The 23454-nt window shown below is 39.7% G+C and overlaps 2 protein-coding genes across 2 annotated transcripts in view; both read right to left on the minus strand.

Annotated features, from left to right (window-relative positions):
* Nucleotides 1-1160: 1160 nt before the first annotated feature.
* On the minus strand, nucleotides 1161-9024 carry GCSH (glycine cleavage system protein H). Its single transcript, XM_034073081.1, has 5 exons — nucleotides 8898-9024; nucleotides 5439-5518; nucleotides 4211-4274; nucleotides 2532-2663; nucleotides 1161-1975 (listed from the first exon to the last, which is right to left on the minus strand). The coding sequence occupies exons 1-5, from the start codon at nucleotides 9022-9024 to the stop codon at nucleotides 1878-1880; spliced, it is 501 nt and encodes a 166-aa protein (XP_033928972.1). The 3' UTR covers nucleotides 1161-1877.
* Nucleotides 9025-9282: 258 nt separating this feature from the next.
* LOC101876300 (polycystin-1-like protein 2) overlaps nucleotides 9283-23454 on the minus strand; it is a 41059-nt gene continuing 26887 nt past the window's right edge. The window contains 13 exon segments of the mRNA XM_034073116.1: nucleotides 9283-9550; nucleotides 10471-10602; nucleotides 11684-11785; nucleotides 13062-13272; nucleotides 14702-14862; nucleotides 15217-15344; nucleotides 16225-16358; nucleotides 16817-17144; nucleotides 17987-18172; nucleotides 18827-18967; nucleotides 20812-20908; nucleotides 21336-21564; nucleotides 22074-22302. Coding sequence (XP_033929007.1) covers nucleotides 9425-9550; nucleotides 10471-10602; nucleotides 11684-11785; nucleotides 13062-13272; nucleotides 14702-14862; nucleotides 15217-15344; nucleotides 16225-16358; nucleotides 16817-17144; nucleotides 17987-18172; nucleotides 18827-18967; nucleotides 20812-20908; nucleotides 21336-21564; nucleotides 22074-22302 — 2204 coding nt within the window. The 3' untranslated portion in view covers nucleotides 9283-9424.

Consider the following 23454-nt stretch of genomic DNA (forward strand, 5'->3'; position numbering starts at 1 on the left):
TGGGCAAACCTTTAAAGGGAGATCCACAAGTCTCATACATTACATGGCAAGGACTGAAGAGCCTATTTCTTTAGTAAAGTTGGAAACAGTACAGTAGAAGAAACAGTATCAAACAGAAACACTTTCATGCATTCCTACCTCCATCTGCCTACACTCAGCCTAATTAGAAACTAACTTTCCCTTTCCCTTTGGAAAGTGCAGAGGGAGGTCAAAGATCCAAGCTTCCACAGGGAGCCTGTAAAGAGGCCAGGATCAAGCTCCCAGCTCTCTCAGCCTGTTACAGTAAATAGTGCATGATGTTGTGAATAATGGATAAGTACTGGCAGTTTTTAAAGCATTTACACCAGGTTTACTGGGGCCTTTTGCTTATCCAACACTGCCAAGCCAGGACTCCTGTGGCACAGCTAAACCCACTCTCTCCTTTAAGGTACTTTGCAGTTTAACTCCTATGGAGAAGACAGTTTGATCTTAAATACGCAGTGGAGCATCTCTTGGCAGGGCTTTTATCTGTGACTTCAGCAGGAAAAGTCAGACCCTCAGATGTCAAAGAAACACCAATCACTCTGGCATCCCCTCAGATCATAATAAAGCCCCACATTTTTACATATTATAAAGGCTTCTGTATAACCTGCAGTGTATTTCTGCCCTTTGGAAGAGCTGTGCTTTTGAACAGAACTTCCAAAGGAATGTGAATTTTGCCTTTGTCATCTTACACAGATTAAACATTTCCCTCCTTCCTCTTAGATCAACTTATAGATACTTGGCTTTCATTCCCATTTCGTGCTTCGCTTCTAATCATTACTTTAAAATTGTGGAACGAAAGTTTTAGACCAAAACTCTGCTGTACTATTACATTTCCCTGGAGTGCAGGTCTGTACAACTCAACCTTAGCCTTAGATGCCACAACTCTGAATGCACATTTGTGGATTCATTAACTATTACATCTAATGGGATCAGCTGCTTCAGTTTAATGGTTTGCCAAATGAAAGTTTTAGCTGCATGACCGTAATGTCCTTACAGCAGTGTGATGACTGGATCTGACAGACACATTACCTGTGTCTGCCATTACATGCCAAACCATGATGGATCACACAATTTTCACGAATATCTACCCTTCTGAAATCACCAGTTGCTAGGAAAAAAAATGTAGAATTCCTTAATTACTTGTGACATAGGTAGCGTTTACTATTCACTAGACAAAAAAAGATACAGCCTGAACATTTTAGAACACTGATAAACTATCATCACATGAGTTTTGTGTACTAAGGAAGCATATAAATCAGAAGACAAGGACCATACCTTCTGTCTCTAAGGCAGAACTATTTGACTACATAGTACAGTGAAAAAGGAAAACAAAGGATTAATAAATTCTATAAAGAAGTAATAGCCATGCAAAGAGGTAGCTGATATGACTTCTTTTTTGGTATTATCTCTGCAACTATAATTAGGAAAAATATTAGGAAGCTAGGCAGATACCCCTTTTCAGTATCTTGGGAGCATTAGAAAAGCATTTCAATGAAAGCTCTAGTCCAGGTTATGAGAACAGTCATGTGTCCACTTGTTACCATATTAAGGCTGTTATTAATAAACTTGATTGTCAAATCATTCTTGGAAAGTATATATTTTAGCAAATAACTGTTGTTTTCCAATATATTATAGAGAACATCCTGAAGTTACGTAAATCAGACAGAATAAAACACCCTTGCAGCTATACAGATGTTAAACATTTTTATCACTGTAATTATTTATGGCACTGTATACGTGTGGGATCGTTAAGTGAGATTTTTCAGGTTGCCAAAACTGGATATTCTGTACTTCACTGATTGATGACAAACTACATTGAAATATTTTATATGGATTTATTTCATTATTCCAGCTCAGTCTTCAATGGATTTTATGTACTTCTCATAGGCGTCTTCATTCATCAGTTCATCAAGTTCAGCAGGGTTTTCCACAGTCATCTTGATAAGCCAACCTGAAGGTAGGAAATGGAAAACAGTTGCTAATATCCTACAAGAAAGATTCATTCATGTCTCTGTGTTAAAAAAGTGCCCCCAGTAGGCTACAAGCCCTCTAACACTGGTACAATCAACAGGATTTCTTGTGCAGGCAAAACAATGTTTTAATACTTATAAAATGAACAAACAACCTGTCATAAGAAATGGCCTTTGAGCCAGACCAGCTGTCTAATTTAGTACTGTCTGATAGTAGCATCAAGGAGACACTGTCTAGAAAGACAGCCTGACCTTATGAGCTGCTAGAAGAGTGAAAAAGAAATGTGATGAAGGGAAATAGATTTAAATGCAACCACAGTCTATGTCTGAAAAGAACATGGTGTAAAAACAGGTGCCAGCTAAGAAGAGACTACACTAATGCTTTCATGTTAAATTCTATTGCACTTGAACTGTATTCAATATATTCTATTTAAATCTTCACACCATTAAATGGAAGGAACTAGGAAATGAAGAGCCATTTTTGCTAGCAAGAACCCAGGTGGTATTCATTATCCAAAGATAAAAATGACATCTTACCATCTTGATAACAGGATTTATTGACGAGCCCTGGATTATCTGCAAGGGCATCATTAATTGCAGTCACTTCTCCTGAGAGAGGAGAGTAGAGTTCACTAGCAGCTTTCACACTTTCCAAAGCTCCAAACTCATCTGAAACACAGAATATGGTGGAACGTTTTTTAAAGGAAAATACAAAGCACTTTAGTTTTCTTTAGTCAGACGTTCTGGTGATGACCTACCCATTGAACAATGTCTGGATCTTGAGCAAGGAAAACTGTCAAGAGATTGAAGTCACCAACTTTATGACAACAATTAGCAGTATTAAATTTGATATTCTTGCTAGTAGCTAGCTGGCTACTACAGAAGGGATGGAAATATCTTACACATAGGCTGATCCTTTGGCTAAAGCCCTGCAGCATATGGTTTGATTAGGTTAGAAGGAACCACCTCCAACCCTTGGGGCAAGAGACCTAAATAAACCCTCTAACTATAATTCAAACCTTTTTATATATAATTCGGTTACAGAATATACACAGCCACTATTTGAGAAATGCCAGTTTTGTTTCAGAAGCACTATCAAGTGCTACATTTGCACTCAGAAAGCACACATTAGTATTTGCAAGCACCATGATGGAATCACCCAGCTGCTGTTCCCCTTTTTTCTGTTTTGTAGTCAGTTACAGAAACAATGCCTGGAGCAGTGTTAGTCCTGAGTAACTCCACAAACGAGACAGGCTGGAGGCACACAGAGCTGTCACAAGAGCAGATAGGCATAAGCAAGTGCAATCAGAGAACAGCATGTTCTGAGAAAGCTTGGAATTAGACTAAAGCCAGAATAAGTAGAAAAGAATTAAATGGAAATGAAATTCCTTCAGATAAAACTACAAGTTGGTTAATTAAAGCCCTAAACAAAAAGACCTTTTGTTTAGCGTTTTACCATTCAATGTGATGTACTAGATTTGGCCAAAACAGTTCCATACGAACCTATTCCACAAGTAGGATGGCAAAAGAGAGGTCTGCTACTTTACCACAGTAACCTATTTTCTTTTTCTGCAACCTCTAAAGCTAATTTTCTTCATATGCTATAGAAGGAGTTCTCTGTAAATACAGGAATAGGCTTTTATTTTCTACCTGTTAGTGCCCACTGTTTTTTAACGTAGAAAACAACTTAACTGAATGATTAAAAATGTTACAATTTGTACATCATTAATAAGCAAAAACCTATGATTACAGTTGATACTCCAAAATTACTGGGTTTGTACGTTCATAGAAAAATTAGAGCTTGATATCAATTAGATGCTTCACATTGTACAACTCATGAAATGCCTAAATACACAATCACAAATAAGCCAGCCTGCACATTAGCAAGTCCAAATTAAAGCATAAATATTTTAAAACCAGAGCATAGGTAAAACCATTACCAAAAAACTCAATTATTTTTAAAATAATTTCTTCACATTTTAATAAGAAGGTATTTTCTGCTACCACACATGGTCTGACAGTGAGAATTTGAAATAAAACTCTCTTGTAGAAATAGCCTGGATTTGTTTTGCATCCAGATGATATTAATGAACATATTTTTTACTTCATAAATTTATGAAAAATGCGTGAATTTTACCTCATAAAATTAATCTCTGCAAAGAGCGAGTGGGATGACTAGAATACTTACTTCATTAGAAATTAGAACCAAAACTTACCATGTTTATTCAATTTTGTCCCAATTTCAGGAAGACTACAGTAAACAACATCCCCTAATGCCTCCTTAAAAGAAAAACAAAAGCAACAAAGCATACATTAAAGAAACTATACATAGGAGAGACCTGATACAGTAACTCTAGAATGTGTATGTAAGTAATCTCTGGCTCTAAATTTAGCTCTCATTCTCTTAGGAATACATATTTTTCCACTTTTTAAACATTTAACTTGGAAAAGAATGCTTTGTTATCATGACCCAAATGCCCAATTACTGTTCATCTCAGTGTTAATAACCCACGGGCTGAGTTACAAGGCATATATACATCAGCTCATCTTCACATTAGCTAGAGTAACAACTGTTTTAAAGGAAACGTTCCCAGTGATTGGAAGGCATATCCTTTTTGTTTCTTCCAGTGCAGTTTGAAAGCAAATATAGTGTTTCCTCTCCAGACACATGGACAGCTGGACAGTTTGTCCTGACAGACCTAATGAGGAGCCTTACCACCACAGGAATCAGCTCAACCAGAACAGGCACCTGCCTCTTCACTGACAAATGTACCCTATCTCACAAAAGACTAGAGATCTTACAGTGTATTCTGTTACTTATAAAAAACAGAGATCATGGGAAATGCTGCTTGTCCTACAAAGCATTAATTCCACTTCACTGACAGCGTCTCACATAACATTTTCTGAAGTTTCACATACAGTGAATCTTAACCTGAATTTGCCTGTGACCATTTCAAATCAATCACTTGCACAAGTACAAAACAACCCAGAGGAAATCCTAACCTAGAGTAATAAATCTGTGCCATGTTGTACTAGTATTCACAACTGTTCTTTAATCAGAGGGATTGCACCATATTCCTGTTCAAGGGAAATTTGACATAAAAAGTGCACAGTATCCTCTATGTAGCCACAAACTCCTCAGGCCTGTAAGAACTCAGGTAATAGTGGACGTTTTGAATTCTGCTGAACCACTGAGTTTCTCATCAAGTTCAGCTCTCTATAGGCTCAATCTGAAATGATTAAGAATCCACCAGGATGCTGAAGCAACATTCATTTCACAAAAAACGTGACAGATCCAAGTCCAAAAATCATGCCTAGCAGAGAGTGTATGCAGTTAAAACAGTAAAAAAAAAAACAGTAAAAAAACCTGTCCACAGAGCAAGGACAGAGCAGGTATGCATAAATAAATATTGCAGACTCGGGTAAAGGGGGAGGGATCGATACCTGTGCAAAATTGCTGATTCCTACTGTTCCAATGCCATTTTCAACAGATATCCATTCATGCTTGTCTGTGAATTTGCGGGCTAAAATGAAACAGACTTGGTATTTCAGAAATAAGTGACATTGCTCACTTAGACACAGTAACATATTTACACTGTCAAACTGCACTTGTTTTTTTAGTGAGGTCAGTTTTGTTAGTTTTTCTTGGGAAACAGGATAAAAAATTTACAGAAGCATTTTGTTCTGCTTGTGACATTCTTAGTGATGCAACAGAAGCTCACTAGGTGTTCTGCTGAGAGTATTCTATGACCTGTAATCATCTAGAGATTGATAAAACACAGGTGCGAAAGGAGTAGCTCTACTTCAAAGTCTAAGTCTGAAGCATATGTGTACTCATTCCTACAATGGCATCGTGGCTTTTCCAGCATATTTACTGCTTGTTTCTGACAACCACTTTATTATTCCAGGGAAGGACAGTGTTAATGATGCATTAGAAACTGTCAGCACTACAGCATCTAATTCAAAGTACTTACAGAACCATGAAGTAAAAAAGTTGCAGCCTAGCAAAAGGGGCTGACTCCCTTCCCTCCCCTGACATTTCCTACAGAGTCTATTTCTCTCAGTTTAATGTTGTCACAGATCTGTGTAAAATTAAGACAAATTGATACAGACCAGATTAACAAAGCTACTCATCCAGACAACTTAAGAAAATGTGCTTGCTGTTACTACTGTTACTGTAAGAATACCATGGTTATCCTGTATAGTTTTAAAATCAGCATAATTAAGACCCTGTTCAGTCTTTTCACAGCAATCTGGCAATTCTACATATATTTTAGATTTGTAACACCTGGGGCAGCTTGTACCATCTTTTATTATTAAAATTTCTTCCTATAAAGTCATATGGAGAAACTTCAAAAGAATTAACTGAAATAGACATCTTTCTCACTGACATTTTACCTGGAACTTTTCTTACTCAGAGCATTTTCAGCCTGGTTTGTCTGCTTTCTCAGTTCCACGGTTTCCACATGGAACTTCCCCCCCTTTTTATTAACTTATTTTTAATTTTTACTTGTAGCACCTATGCAATCAGGCAAGGGATGTGCTAGAAGCTGGAGAATACAACTTCTTAAACAGAGCTCCCTGTGTGACAAGCACCAGAATAAGAATAGCACAGCCGGACCTTCTCTTGAGTTCCATATTCTCCCTTCAGGCTCCTCCTCTAGGCTGGATTCCTTATGCTGGCTGGAGAAACTACTTGTGCAAATCCTTCTGCATTGTCTAAACATGAAGGAAAACAGAAGTTCTCACTGTACACCTCCTACAATCTTTCCTCTCTAAGTCAGTCATATTTTGAGCTGTTTCAGTTGTAGTGATCTTCTCATTTATATCTGAACATGTTTATGAGAAGTACGTCTCAGATAAAATGGTTTATGTTTGAAGACAATCCAAGTTTTACAGACCTCAGTAGAGCAATGCATGTTTTTGCAAGTACAGTACAAAAAAAAAATTAGACTAAAATGCAAATATTAAGTATTTTCCAAATTTTCCAAAACCCCAGAGAATTTCAGGTAGCACTATTTTTACCCACAAAAATCCCTCAGGACACATTCTAATAAACAGAAGAAATCAAAAGTCTTAAATCATTTTAGGTCAAGATATTGAACCCACAGGAATTTTGGAAATGAGTAACGAACCATAAGAATGGAGAATGACGCAATCTCAAACCCAAGCTGAACATCTGTGACACCACATGTCACAAAGAAGCCAACCACTGTCTTTTTATTATGCAGAATAACAATATAGCATATGATTAGTTTACAAGTCAAGGTTAAAAAAAAATAATAGAAGGAAAACCAGAAGACTTCCACATCAGTTCAGAACAGAGCAGTAAAATGTTCTCAACAGTTGGAAGAGCACTGAAGTTTGTTGAAGGACAAATTGAAAAGTTAGACTTGAACAATTCTAAGCACGCAACAAAACCACTGTAAATAAAGGTCGAATTAAAGAGTTAATAAGTAATCTCAAAATCTGACCTTCGATCTTATGTAATCAGCTCACTAAATAAATCAAATTAAACAAATATGAACTGTCAAAGCACACCAAGTCTCTTTTGTGAGCATTCTTTTCCAGGAAAGCAGAAAAATTTACTCTAGCTTCATCCATTTCAACAGGACCTTGGTATCAGCTTAACCAGCACATTCTGAATTCAGACCCTCATTTAACTTAGCCTGCCTCTATTATGTATTTCATAAATATGTATCTGAAGAATGAAGGAAAATGTGACACCTCCACAAAGAGGCATGCAACATTTTTCCTCTCTGCCTAAAACAAAAGCATAGTTTATGGTTTTGCTTCAACTTGTAGCTATAGAAAAACAATGGGTACATTAAACAATTAGAATAGTGAAAAAAGCTTAGATTTTGATTCAATCTGCAAGTAATGACTAATAAGTAAAATTTCTCTCACTTGGTGCAGAAGACATTAAAAAGATAGTCTCCAACCTATCTGGAAGGAAATTCATGACCTTTTTTTAGTGGCAATAATTTCTTTTATAGCATATTTCCCTCTTTACCTTTTCAACATTTTGTTTGGTGGGGTATCACTATTTTTCAGACTTCCATTCAAAGGGAGCTTTGACAGCAGCAGATACCTCCAGAATTAACTACTTTTAAGTGCAAGATCACACCAAGCACCAATGTGCAACCCCATCTCCTGCCTTACCCTTTCTGTAGCTGTGGTGCACAGCAGCTGCTGAGGCAGAGCCAAACTTTAGCTCAAACAGCCCCAAGGCCCTAAACCCCTGGTTTAGGTTCCCTGTCAGCCCACCTAAACTAATTGCTGCCGGCTTCCCTCCTCCCGGCTGTGCCCATTTCTGGTCCTGCTACTGATGCTCCTCAGACAAGGATCCCGCTTGACAAACTACCCACTTCCTTTGTCAAGTTCACGCTCTCCATGCTCGCCCTGCTCTGCACCCTGGCTGGGGTTGGAAAGGGACACGGCCACTTGGCTTTTTGCTGCAGCACGGAGTGGAGGTTAAAAGTTTGTTGCCAACTAACGGAGGCGAACCTGCTCCTCAGGGGAGGCGGCACCGGGCAGGTGAATCCGCGCTTTCATTGTCCCCTGCGGCTACAAACCCTCGCCGACTTTCAGCCATCTTGCGGGGCCCTCTCGGCCCCCAAACGGGCATCCGGGGTGGAGATGTCCGGCCGCAGCCCCGGGGAGATGCAGCACCCGCTCCCCGCAGCTCCGTGCACGCCGCACACGGAGTACCCATGCTCGCCAGGGCCGCGCAGCCGGAGAGCGATCTCTGGGGCTGCTCCGCGCACCGAGCGGGGGGCTCACCTCAGCCCCCACCGGCTGTGGCACCGCTCCCCACAGGGCCGGCCCGGCTGCGCCCGCAGCCCACCCTCCCCTCCCGGCAGCTCTGACAGAGCGGCACCGAAGGCTCCCCAGACGGCTCACCCGACAGCACCAGCGAGCTGGTGCCCAGCCTCCTCGCCGCGAGCACCCGCGGCGGCAGCGGCGGCGGCAGGCGCGGGCAGCGCGGCGCCAGGCCCGGCCCGACTCGCCGGAGCGCTCGCAACGCCATCTTCACCGCGGCGAGAGGGCGGTGCCGCGCACAGCGCCCGCCTCACGGGGGCGCGTCAGGGGCGGCCGGTACGGGTCCCCTCAGGGCAGCGGTGCCGGGGTCGGTGTGTTCCTATAGCGCTTGCTCAGTGGGAAGAGGGTGGTTTTAACCCAAACCGTGCTGTACACGCTCTGTGTTTATTAAATACAAGTCTACAGTACGCGCCCGCACGACGCTTTGTCTTAGGTTTAGGGCGATTTCTTAGCTAATGCTCCTAAATAACATGTCGACTATGGTTTATTGGTTGAATACCACACAACTTTTCAATCAGAAGCTATGGTAACCTAAGTCAAGCGACTTTAGCTGGTAGTTAAAAAGTAAATCTTCTACCCCAGAAGTGACTTTTCGATGTGATTATTGTTTAATCGTTAGCAGGTTGTTCCAGTTGGTCATTAGTGACTGGTGTCTCTTCCTTCTTGCATTTAATCCCAAAGAAACTGAAAAGTTTCACTAGCATTAGGTCAACAATCTCCTCTTCTTCTGAAGCCTGAAATAACAATGAGATGTAAGTTACTTGGATGCATGGACCAGAAGTGGATACAGCCTCTGCTGAAGCAGGAAAACGCCATAAGAGAAGATCACTACTATTTGAGGTGAGATAAGCTTTCACTAGTAAAGCATGAGTTAAACCATGGCTACGAGTGGCTGCCAAAGCAAAACACCATGCCAGTATTTTTATCAAGACAAAAGTCCCAGATGGACCAGATGAGCCTTGAGGTTCTTTCCAACCTTCTGTTGTGGGATTCTGTGAACCTGGGTGAGGAAGTTTGGGCTCTATCAAGCCTCATGGAAATCTGGTTACGGGAGCCTGGAGTTCCCTTGGTAGCTACCATACAGCTAGTGCTGTATCCATACAGCTAGTGCTGTATCCATACAGCGAGCTACCCAACATTTCTAGATGAAGTAAATGAGAAAAAATAAAATAAAAAATATCTTGTTTTCTACTGACCTTGTACTTTGTTTTCATCTCCCTTGACTTCATTTAAACACGGAATTTTGGGCAGTACTGGAGTACTAAGCTGGATTTTGCTCTGTGCTGTCAATAGCTTAAATGGGTCAGACACAGTGACACTTTTAAAAGGAGCTGTAAAGTCCTCATGGCCTTTGATGTCTGTTTTGGCACTGATTTCAATGGAGCCAGGCACAAGCATAAGACTTTTGCTGGATTTAATAGGTGAACAGAGGACTACAAATCAGATCTTGTTTTGAATCTGATCAGGGATTTGTCTGAACAGGAATGGACAGCATAAATCTGGAAAATCTGAAGTGTGATTTATAAGTAAACGAGTAACTTCTTAAAAGTTGGACTGAGTTTACAAGGGTTTCCTCAGTGGTGGAATACCTAAATCATGAGTAAGCACTGCACAGTAAATGTTAAACACAAAGGGAGATCATAGATGACCATACCTGGTGGTGCTTCTGCTCATCGCTGAAAGCAACCAGAATCACTGAAATGAACAGATTCAGTACCACAAATGTCATGAAAATTATGCAGGATCCAATCAAGAAGGAGCCTAAAATTGGATTGTAGTCCAAGACCTGTAGTATTCATAGTGTAAGACATTGTATATTGGTTATAAAAAGAAACAAAAAAGCATACATACAAGCAGTTAAGACACAGTCAGGAGTTTGTCTCTTCGAGAATCCTTGTGGCTAATTATACTGTATGTATTATGTATATGCATTTTCTTCTCTTGTCACTTTCCTTTGCTGATAGAATATTTTACATCTGTGATATATTAATATGGGTAGTATTTGGGTTTTTTTAAGTATTTGCATTTGATTGTGTTGGTCTGAAAGTTTCATGTGAAGGGTTGACAAGCCTGGAGGTGTCTTTATGAGCAGAACAGCTCCATTATGCTTCAGCTTTCAAAGTATAGATGAAATCTCTGTATGCTCTTATTTTATTTTCTTGTATGCTTTACAAAGAAGCCCAGTCAGATTGTCACAAACTAAGCGTTGTGTAAAAATAAAAACCTATAATTTACATGTAAGCTATATCCTAAGAATATGTTTTGATTATTAACAACATCAGTGGGATGAACATGTGAAAACCTTTGTGTCCAATTACTGATCTTCAAAGCTACCCATACCCTGTTTTATTTGTGGTATAAAAGCATCTGCCAAGGAGGACTTCAGAGTTAGAGATGTCTGTGAACTGGCTTAATCCACAAAGAGCTGTTCAAAAGACATTGTAATATTTGAAAGAATTTAATGGAAAGTTCAAGAATAGTAAAAACAAATATAATGTAAAGTTCCCTTGTGGAAGGCCTTGCCTTTCTTGGGAAGCTGATGAATGTGTGTTAATTTCTGTCTGTAGCTTTCTAAGGAAATTGCTGAGAAGTTTCTGTAATCAGTAACATATCTAGTTAAAATGTGAGCACTTCTGTCAATACAAGGTTCATTCTGCATCTGAGACTGATGCTCAAAATGGGATGTGAGATACATTTTGTCTGGGGTCTTTTTCTTGATGAGAAAAGGTTTAGGAAGCTGTGGAGCTTCCAAAATTAGATTAATTTCTGGTACTAACTGAAAGTCTTTCTATTTGCTGGGTCTAAGCACATTTGATAGCTGAAATGCCAATTATACAGTGATAAATGTTGAAAATTAGAGGTGATACCTCCTCATAGTTGAAGATTCCCAGCTGAAGACTAACCATGGTCTCTGCTGAATTGAAGAGAGTTTTGTAAGAGGAGAGCTTCCAGCCGAATATCAGGTTTGTCTGCAGAGGGAAGAAGACATACCTTGTGTCACAATCCGAGTCCTTGCTGCAAAATCACCTAATGACTGCTGTATGCAGAGGAAGCCCTCCCACCTTGTTATCAGAGCCATGAAACTTTTTCTGCAGTTTGGGGATTTTTGTTTGTCTACAAACAGGGGAAACACCAGATAAGGTCACAGAAGACTAGCTTAGAACTAAGAACTGGGTTTACACTTCCTGAACTGTGTTTAGCTGTAAGACCTTTTGTCATGGCTATGAGAATGTCTTATATCTGCTCACTCACTATATGTGTAAAAAATATGCAAATACATGACAAAACATGTCATATTTTAGTCTACCTTAGTGAAGCAGATTTATCCCTGCATAATTAACCAAATTAATCATAGTCACAAGCACATACCTTTCAGTGCATAGATCCTTCCAAATAGGCAACCTTCTTGTTTGCCCTCAAGGTGCTATTTTCTTAATTTGTGGGCCTACTGTGTCTGATTTTAAATGGAGGCTGCTGCAATTTCAACTTTTCTTCATCCCTCTGCCTCTTTCTTTTACAGCTTTATCATTTTCATGATGTGACAACAGGCTTTGCTGTGGAACTGATCTGATCACTTACTTTGCCTGTGGGTACACCAGTGCCTAAAGCTACTCAGTTGCTAAAGTGTCAGTGCTGGAGGAAGAGATGAGGAATGTGAAGTCAAGCAGTGTGAGGGTGCAGCAGGTCCCATTTGTCATGCCCTTTATAGGACAGTCTGGATTTGGCTCAGATGATTTCCACATTTCCAGAGATTTTGCAATTGAGATGTGCTGAATTTCCTCCATCACTCTGCCAGAACATTTACATGAAACATTTAAGCTAAACCAGTAAATATACATAAACAGTTGCAGTCCAATAATTCTTTAATCTTGTTAGAATTAAAATACCATTTTATTTGCATAAGTATTCCTGAAACAGGCAGAAAAATAATTATTTCCCACTTAAAAACTAGTGAAATAGAAAATGACACTTGCTGCACTCTCCCGAATTTAGGCTTTATCCAGAAAATATTTCTATACTTTCTTTTTTTGTCACAACTATTACACTGAGATAATCCATTTTTTCATCTCCATGTTTGGTTTTCATACTAACAAATTGGGCTCCAAGCTGTTAACCTAAGATGTAGATAGGCAGCTTTATTCAGTTTTAAATTTCAAAGCTATATTGCTTTCACCATTCAGAAATAATTAACTTGACAGTACGTGGATACAGACTGCAGACAACAGAAACCACAGTGATACTCACAGCAATGGAGTAAGCGAGGAACATGATTGCAATAACAGTGATGAATCCAGAGATATCACCCCACGCCCTCCTTAGGGTTGAAGTGATCATGTTTATTTTAGGATTGAGTCTCAGGAGGTGCCAAAGTTTCACTGTGGAGAGAAGCACTAGGAACGCAATCAGGTAGCCAAGAACTGCATCGGCTCTTGCTGTTTCATTAAAGCTTACACAGCTGGTAAGAAAAAAGAAAGGATGTGGTAGACCCTGCATACAGAAGCCGTTAATTGCATGAATGAGTATGCTGGAAAATTCAATCATGCTGTCCTTATTTCCAGTGGCAAGCTAACTTGAGTTCCTCTTCAATGTTCCCATCTCTACTTCCTGCTGTGTGCACACAAAACTTTCAGTTACACATGGCAGAGCTTTTTATCAGTGTCAGCTAGAGCTGAGAAGGGGTTTAGGCTGTAGCCCAAGTACTGCTCAGTTTCAGCAAGTCACAGCTTAAAGCCAGCTAATGCAAACTTACTATCAAAACTTTTACTTTTAGAAAGACAGATGGGTTCTTCTGTGCATGTGTAGTTGAGAGGATGGCGCTGTGCAGCTAGCAGGATGCACTAGGTGTGACAGGATTAGCCAATTTCCAACCACTTGTGTGAGAAGCTACTGTAAGGTAAGAAATAGAAGACTGAAGATCAGAACTGTGATCTGTGACTGAATCTGTGTTAGCTGAAAAAAAGCTTTGTAATACTTACCATTTATAAAGGTAGCACAATGTGTTTATGATTTTGTTTACAACAGAGGTGACCACAAATAGCTTAGGCGCCATGTAGACTATTGAGTCCAGTTTTGGGCTCCCCAGTGCAAGGAGGACATAGAGTCCAATAAAGTGCCACTGGCATGGTTGAGAGTCAGGGTATAGAACAAGAGAAGGATGTCAGAGCTGGGTCTGTTCAGCATGGAGAAAAGAAAATCTAAGTAAGTCCTCTAATTACAGTCTGTAAATACCTAGTCAGTGGTTGTAGAGAGGATGCACAATGAAGGGATGAGAGACAACAGCCACAAACTACAGCAAGAGGAATTCCATCTGGACATGAAAATTTTTTTTTTTTTTTATTTCCCACAGTGAGAGTGGTTCAGCACTGGAACAGGGGTCCGGGGAGGCTGTGGAACCTCTGTCCTTGGAGATACTCAAAATTCAGCCAAACAAGGCCCTGTGCAACCTAATTCCGCAGGAGGGGGTTGGAGCAGTGACCCCCAGGGGTCTTTTCCTTCCTGAATTATCCTGTGATTCTGTCATCTATCTCCTGTGTTGAACACTTTTTAACATATGTTAACCATTTTCCACTCTGTATTTAATAGTATATTGCTGTCTTCTAAGCAGTTGTTGATTGAGAAGAGTGCAATGCAGATAGATGGGAAACTAGCAACTAAGATAGGGACTTGATGCTCAAGTCTGCTGGATTCTATTTGAGCAGTATCAGAAGAAAATCCTGTTTCTGACACACATCTAAGCCAAGAAATACTTACATGCTTCATGAACATAGCCATATGGGGTAGCATTATCTAGCACAGACAAGCTGCTGTCTGGGAAGATGAAAAATAGAATTGTTTCTGCATAAGTAGCACCAACAAATATTGCACTAAATAGCATTAGTACTTACTCCTCTTTGTGTTCATGGTAGTAGCTGATGTCTCTGGTCCCAAGGATTGTCCGCTTCACAAACACTGACAGAGCACTCCAGCTAATCAGTATGATGGCCATCTCCAGGAGATTCCACTTGCTCTGGTAGTATCTCCATCCCTGAGTCTTCATCAGTTTTCCCTGTGAAACGAACAGCTTTGCTGAGTCTTGTGTCTGTATGTCATACAAGATGTCTCTGCAGGTCTGTCCCCTTTGCAAAAAAGCAGACTGCTGCACATCAATAAAGCTATATTTTATGCTATCTTTTCATTATCTTTCTCAAAAGAAGCATTGCATCCAAATGAAGTGTTGCCTTCCTATTATTTAATACAGATATAGTATCTGATTCAGTCTTCCATTGAAATCAAGACTTCACCTCCACTGAAACAAGTCAACAGCAGCACTCCTGAAATCAAGTACAGTCTTACAGTTTTTGTAAGTGAAATCAAAACCAGACATGAGATGCCATCAACTGACCTTTCTATTGGGCCTCACCTGTATGATCATGTAGTACACAATAAAGAGGAAATAAATTACTTCTGCTGCAACCACAAAGATGTGGAGACTGTTGGTGTATGGGTAAAGCTGGACACTTTGCAGCTCTGCGCTTGTGAAGAAGGCCCCTAAAAAACAAGCAACATTCACCTTGGTGCTCTGTTAATTACATCTTTCTGTTTTCATCCAAACAACTCAGTTCATCAGTAAGACTTCTATACTCACATTCACGTCAGTGTGAGACTGAATCCAATTACTAAACTAAGATTCCTACTTGATTATGTGAGTAGCCTTATAAGTGTTCTTTGAAATTTTCCTTCAATAAGAATTTCAGTCGATGGCTTTTAGAGTGCTAGTCTTTCTTGTATGACAGCAATCTCAGCAGGGCTGAGTTTGGATTGGACTACAAATGCAGAAGTGAGGAGAAGCTGGAGGTGTAAATCTGAATCTCATTCTCAAAAGAAAATGAGCTCAGTTTTGAGGCCTGGTTTGGGCATTTTGCAATACTAGAAGGGACTACTGCTCAGATTAAATGCTTTTCTATGCCTTCAAACCAGAATCTAGTTTCACAATTTCCTTTGTTGTATCCAGGTTATGTGTTACATGATTACACAGCTGTGTGTTAGAAGTCTTCTGGAACAAGAAAGACAGACTGTTATTTGTAGTTTTTTATCTTAATTTTGTATTGATTAGCTGAAATGTTGGTAAGCATACTTTTTCTTGTTCCTCTTGTGTAAATTCTGTAAATTAAGTTTCAGTATGTTTTCTTCCTCAGCAGATGGCCACAGCATAAGCAAACATAAGATATTCACTTATGGTCTGTATTAACGTGATGCTACATTTTCCTAAGTGGCTTATAAATTTTGTATTGATTCTGTTATGAGTAGACTTATTAAAACACTTATATTTACTGAATAAAGTAGGTAAAATTGAGAACATGTAAATCTACCCTCTGTAGGTGCATTGCTTGCTGTGTTCAGAAATGTGTAACTTACAAAACATTCTCACCTAGAGCATTGGTTTCAAACATCAGGCATACAATGCAGAACAGGTTCACATTGGCATTGTAGACTGTGAATTCAACAAAGACTGCTCTTGTGAAGGTGTCTAGCCAGACATTGTTGAAAAGGTACTGGAGAATTCTGCATAAAAATGTATAGTATCACATGGAGGACATGAGTTTTTGGATATACTCACAGAGAAAAACAGAGATAAGATTTTCAAGAGGACATTTGGTTTGTCATGTCTGGGTATAGGGGATATTTTTACTATTAGTATAGGGTTTTTTTGGCTCTTCAGGAGAAACAGGTACCAGATATTGGCCAGTGCTGAACCGGGGATGCCTCAGGTATCCAATCATTTACCTCATATAGGTTAGGCATAAAAGGTTCTGATTTGGGATTCTGGTTGTTACCTATCATACAGCAAGATGACAGGATCATAAACCACAATGATGGCACCACAGTAATATCTACAATATTCAGCACAATGCATAGCAGAAAAACTCAGGATGCAATCTGAAATGAATCTTAACTAGGGTAAAGAGCATCACTGACACCACAGCAGATACACCAATAGTTTATAAGAATACAAGTGGTACCTGGAGGCATTCTTAGGATCAGTTCCCAGGTGAACCACGTATCCCCCTCCTCTGTAGATGGCAAGTTTGCCCCACGTGGGCTGCCCTCTCAGTTTGGACTGACTTTGATACTGCCACGCTGAGCTCAAGTCAGAGGAGTTATCAACAACCGAAGTGTTCCAGCGCTCCCCATAAACCGATGTATCTTCTGTTTTTGTGGAATAAGGAGCATGGCATTCCTGAATGACATGCTGGAGTTTGGGAGAAATAGGGCAAGTGTCTCCTTTCACTCTTACTTGGCGAATTCGAGCACTACCCACCAGCTTGGAATTGCCATCTGTAATGAATCCTAAACAGGAGATGGAAAAGAGCAGCACTGGCAATACGACAGAATTACTAGTATTTCTTAGTTTCATTCATAATTCGCTGACATATTAATATTTTGCTATAGATTCTTTACTGAGAAACACTGTAAGCAAAATAGTTATGAAAATTAAGCCCTTGTGTTGATTTGAACTGAACGCTTAGATTACATCCATATGTAACAGAGGTCAGTATCACTACCTGTGTTTTATACAGAGGGAAAGTGAGGACTGGAGGGGAAAAGAGACTTGCTTTGAATCGCACAGCAGAGTAGCTGTATGCAGCGTTCATTTGGTCACAGCTGGTCAGTGCCTGTTATGTCCAATAAACAGCTTTGCTAATGTATTTCAGTATTTACTCTTAAATGTGAGCAGGAAAATGAGCCATATTTATTACTGAGTATGCCTAAAGAAACACAAAGGTATTGCATAATTAGCCTTCACAGTGACCTAAGGCATGATGCAAACAGAGCTCTCCTGAGGAAAAGCTTTACAGGGCCACGTATCTGCCATTCTTTCTTTGAATTATGGGAAGAAACTCATGTAAAATTGAGGCATATATATGAATATCTGAAAAAAGTAGGTAAAAAATTTATAGTGCAGCACTTTTGGTTTATATTAAATATAAGGAAAATATCAGAGCACACTAAACTTGGCATCAAGCTTTAGGGTTTTTGTAATTCACAAATATTCATATTATAAGAATCCATACTAGCCTTATACACTCACAGTCTCCTCCAGTCAAATATGCATGTGCAAGTAAGGGATATGTACAAAAGATAATGTTTCAGAATCTGGCAAGCTGAAGTGAAACAATGTGACTATGCACCTTTATATGATCCATAAAGATTTTTGACCAAGGTAGTGTTTGCCCATGTGAAAAAATCCTGGTAACTGTAGGCACTGTGGAATCCATCTGTAAAGCTGTTCTCAATGTGTTTGTTTAGGTAGTAAGAATTGGGATCTCTCTGCCCATAGGCAACAAGTAACAGCATCCATAAAAAACCCAGATAGGCTGGAAAACAACAAGAAGAAACAATGCATGTGAGCTCAGATTTAATGCTGCTGTTCAAAAGAGATTACATGGATGGTTACTGCTTATTATCATAATTTACTAGATTAAGGAGATGTTTTGCTAGACTCTGACTGACCAGTACTAATGAATTTACACGAGCTACAAGCATATCACATCTGGAATGTCAGCTGTAAATAAAATGAGTAGTCTAACTTTGTTCCAAGCAAAGTTGAGGTAATCTTTTCCCATTATTTTTAGAGGAAGTGAAACTGGGATTTAAATAATTATCTGTAGATACTCTCTGCTTTTAGAAAGATGGCCTCCATCTGTTTTTTGGGGATTTTTTTATTTCAACTTCTTATAATGTTGACCTCCTCATTCTCCTCTTTCTAACTCTTCTGTAACCTCACATGTAATCTGTTTCTTTACCATAAAATCAAGTCTTAGCCACACTTTTATCTCCAGCTACCCAGCTAATATTCCCACCTCCCTTCAGCTCCAGCTACCACTGAACAGCTATCTCTACACTGTTATGGCTGGAAGAAAGCTAAAGATATGCCAAAACTTTTTCACCTAAGAGAACAATATTTTCACTGATAAAAGTACCTATGAATACTACTGAATACCTCAAGATAATCTACATATGGATAATACCTAGGATTTCTCTGATGAGGGCATATGCTTTCTGCTCCTTCATGCAGCTGATTTTCATTTTCTCCACATCAGTCACAGGCGGTGGCAGGTAAATATTACTTCTACTGTCCCGTCGGGCTCCAAAGAGAGGGTGTGAATCCCCTGTGGGTGAGAGCAGTAACCCTGGAATTAGTCAACAGATTGTCTATGTCCTGTTTTTTGTTTCTTTTAGCATTTTAAGTTAACATTTCTCTTTAATGTTTTCTCTTATGAAGGCAGGGAATGTCATTTAAACAGTTAGTATAGTAAGGCAAACAGGAGGAAAGGAGCTCACAAACACAGTGTGTTAGGTTTAGGAGCAGGTCCAGTCTAGGTCCACTCTGTCTCTAGGCTGAGCATCTCAAAAGATAACATATTCAGATCCTGAGGCCTATCAGGGAGGAAGGTATATATCAGGATTCTTTGCTGTGCCCTAAGACTCCTGTCTGCTGGTGTCAGCTTTTTTTAGACATGATTGTGATTGCAGAATCCACTGATTAAATGGAGTAATACAGATAATTGTGGTTGTGGAAAAGTATGTGAACTGAGAACTTTCATAGAAGACTTAAAGGAGGTGGGAAATTTTCCTGGGAGGAAGTTCTAGATATGCTTGTCAGATAAAGATCTACCAGTCTAGCTGAAGAATGTATTTTGTGCTGTATCACATGCCTATTTTCACTAGATTGTGGAATAGTTACAGACATGAATGCTGAGGTGTCTGTACAGAACTAAACCAAGCCTCTTTGTATATCTGTTTTTTCTTACATCTGATGTGAGAGTAAAATATTTAAGTGTGGTTACTGCATACTAACATCACTGATTCATTCATGTTATTATAGTTGTTTCAGTCAGTTTGTCACATTTTATTATTTTCTTTTCTAGCTGTTACTTGAACATTGATAGACTGAAAAGTGATTTACAATTTAGGTTGAGAAAGTTGGGGCTGTTCAGCCTGGAGAAGAGAAGGCTGCGTGGAGACCTCATAGCAGCCTTCCGGTATCTGAAAGGGGCCTATAGGGATGCTGGTGAGGGACTCTTCATTAGGGACTGTAGTGATAGGACAAGGGGTAATGGGTTCAAACTTAAAAAGCAGAGGTTTAGATTGGATCTAAGGAAGAAGTTCTTTACTGTTAGGGTGGTGAGGCACTGGAATGGGTTGCCCAGGGAGGTTGTGAATGCTCCATCCCTGGTGGTGCTCAATGCCAGGTTGGACAGAGCCTTGGGTGATATGGTTTAGTGTGAGGTGTCTCTGCCATGAGAGGTGGGTTGGAACTGGATGATCCTAAGGTCCTTTCCAACCCTAACTATTCTATGATTCTATGAATTCTTGTAAGTGATTCTTGTACAAAAATTTACAATTCTTGTAAGTTCTGAAAAGTTATTTACAACTCTTGCACAATTCTTGATCTAGTATGAATCAATATAGGAGAATATTTTTTTCCTGACATAGGCAAGCCAGGGATGTAGGGAAGGAAGGAGCTGAATATCCTAGCAGCAAGTATGTCCTCTAGTAACAGGGAAAATCTCACAACAGGACTAGGGGAGATTGTGCATGTCCATGTGCATTTGCAGAAGTAAAAGGATAAACAAGAAGATACTTTTTTGATCCAGAACTTCTTATAAATCTTTTTCATCTTTTGGTCTCTTCCATTAAGTGTTCTGCAAGATTTATCCAGCGTACAATGGTATGGATGTGTTCTTTGTATGTTCTTCAACTGGCACAAAACTAGTTATTTAGGTTTGTTTCCACTTCCATGTTGATCTTGGGAATGCTAATATGTAGACACATAGAAATCACAACTCATGTGGATTTTGGTGATTTCTTCTAACCTTACTAGCTAAGATTCAGGTATATAAAGACAAACAGCGAAGTTCTCAGTTCAACTGGGTCACATATTTGTACATAAAGTACTCCAAAAGCTTGCAGAACACTCCCTTTAATAATTTCTCACTTTATAGGCAGTTACCTGGTGCAGCTAAAGGCCCATCAACAGCTGTGTTTTCTTCATCCTCATGTTCCACCTTCTTCAGAACCAGAGCAAAGAAAGCAGCAAATCCCAGCACCTGGAAATAATTAGCTATAGACTCACAATATGCCCATTTCATATGAAGAAGCTCAGTCTTTGATCTGGATTCCTTTGAATCCAGGCACTGCAGGAGAACAAGTGTACTTTGGCTTTGCTGAACTCATGCAGTTGAAGCTGATAAACCAGAGAACAGTGCGCCATGCACATCCAGCTAAACTGACTTTGCCATATTATACATTGTCCCTAATCAGAAATGTCATAGCCTTTTAAACTACCTAAACAAGGAGGATGAAACTAATGGAGTGAATACCAGCAAAAGACACCAGACCCCTCTAAACCCCCTGCTAGCTCTTACTTTAAGGGCAAAGACTTCTCATTTTACATGTTAAATCGTGAGGTTCTTTATATCACTTTTCTTCCTGAAATGATAGAATGGCCAATGGTTGTATTTCTTAGGAACTCACCTTTAAGGGCTGTGTGATGAAAAGACTTTCCAAGAAGGAGATGGCCATGGAGATCAGCCACCTGATGGAGTTCTCCTTGCCATAATGCAGCCCATAGAGCATGGTAAAGAACCCAGATACACCACTGGTGGCTGCAACAAGGAACCACGCAATGAACACAAACCACCAGGGCAGCCCTTTGAAAGAGGTTTTCTTGCCATCACTGGAGGAGCTTGGAGTAAGGGACAGCCTTGAGAGACAACCAGAAGAAGAAAAGTCAGTTTGCAGTGGAACAGAAACCGAGATCACTTGTGATCACCATATAAAGGCCAGAGAGAGATAATTAGTGCTATTGTTTTCAATACTTCCAGCTTAATTATTGTATTTCACTGAAATACTTTAGTGTACTTATTAATTTGTCTTTATCCAGACCTTTTAAGAGACTACTGAGACCTTGGAGCTCAGTGATTATCCCAGCCCTTTAGTAGCATGTGGCATTTTATTGTAACATACCATTTTGGTGCCAAAAATGACAAAGAGTGATGATGTGTCATTATTGCTTTTGCGTGCAGTACACAGTGCATTGACATTTCTTTGTTGCTCCTACAATAGTATAATAGTAAAATATGTTTCTACAGCTATAAAAATGGTTTTCTAGCACATATTAAGCAGTAATTGTTTGGGCTCCGTCATTCTGACCACTTTTGAATTTACGACCTGAATTCACTAATTCTGAGAACGAGATGGGAACTAGGTTACCTCTCACTGATGGACGCTGATGAGCAGATCCGGTTCTCCAGGAGGTTCTTCATGTGCTGAACCTGACAAACAGCTTGTGTGTAACTCTGAGGCATCTGAAATTTATGGGGCCCCAGTAATTCCAGCTCCAGCTCTACATGCTGGAGTTGCATGTACAAGCAGCGATTGTAATCACTAGATTTCAGTCGCTCACACATTCCTTTCTCTGGAGTTGGGCTTCTTGTTTTTTCTGCAGGCCAAAAATTATTTCTTTAAATTAAAAGAATATCAGCATAGCTATTCCTAGATTAAAATAACTGTTCAGTACAAAGAGTAGCAGAACTGGAGCTCATGAATGTGACAAAGTGAAGAGTAACATTTGAAGGGGTATGTAAAAGCAGCTTTAGTAGTAGAGCTTAATTCTTTTCTGCTGGAATGAGCTGGAAGCATCGCCAGAAGGCAACTTAGTTAGACAGAGATCCTAAACCTTAACAGAGAAGTCAGATAAGATCAATGTTAATTTGTTCATAGTTTAACTCTTCAATTAGTAGCTTGTTACACTCATTGAAAAAGCTAAATGTGAGTCTTAATGAAATTAGTGAGATTGTTTATTCATATATTGTTGTTTAGTTGAAAATAAATGAACACCTAAGTTGAGAGTCAGACTGAAAGGAACAACAGCACAAGGCCAAGAAGAAAATAAAGAATAGAACAAAAGGACTATGAAGCAACTGATATTTGTGAGCCTTTTTGCTATTAGATACTGATCCTGCTCCCAAGACTGGATGGTGGCTAACATTTAATTCTATAGCATAGGAATGGAGATTTCAGTGTCTACTCAGTTGGGCACTCAGTGATGCAGCGAAAGGACAAGAGGCAATGGGCACAACTTAAGACATGGGAAATTCTGTCTATAACATAAGGAGAAACTTCTGTATTGTGAGGGCTGTTGGACAGTGGAGTAGGTTGCTCAGAGAATTGGTGAAGTCTTCATCTGTGGAGATATTAAACATCTGACTGGGTAATCTACTCCAGCTGACCCTGCTCTGAGCAGGATTATGGACTAGACAATCTCCAGAGATCTCTTCCAACCTTAACTACTCTGTGATTCCATATTTGTCTTTGGGTCAGAATGTAAGAAGAACTTCGGTCACGACATCCAGTGATAGGATAAGGGGTAACGGGTTAAAACTTAAAAAGGGTAAGTTTGGATTGGATATAAGGAAGAAATTCTTTACTGTGAGGGTGGTGAGGCACTGGAATGGGCTGCACAAGGAAGTTGTGAATGCTCCATCCCTGGTGGTGTTCAAGGCCAGGTTGGACAGAGCCTTGGGTGGCATGGTTTAGTGGGAAGTGTCCCTGCCTATGGCAGGGGGGTTGGAACTTAATTATCTTAAGGTCC

Source organism: Melopsittacus undulatus, chromosome Z, assembly GCF_012275295.1.
Source record: "Melopsittacus undulatus isolate bMelUnd1 chromosome Z, bMelUnd1.mat.Z, whole genome shotgun sequence".
NCBI classification, from domain to species: Eukaryota; Metazoa; Chordata; class Aves; order Psittaciformes; family Psittaculidae; genus Melopsittacus; species Melopsittacus undulatus.

Bases quoted from the DNA above. Each gene is read 5' to 3' on its own strand.
- GCSH (XM_034073081.1), bottom strand. From the start codon at position 9,024: ATGGCGTTGCGAGCGCTCCGGCGAGTCGGGCCGGGCCTGGCGCCGCGC. The intron at 4,275-5,438 runs GTATCGATCCCT...TTTTCTTTTAAG, and splicing joins GAATCAGCAATTTTGCACAG to GAGGCATTAGGGGATGTTGT. The intron at 2,664-4,210 runs GTAAGTTTTGGT...TCTGTGTTTCAG, and splicing joins GACAAAATTGAATAAACATG to ATGAGTTTGGAGCTTTGGAA.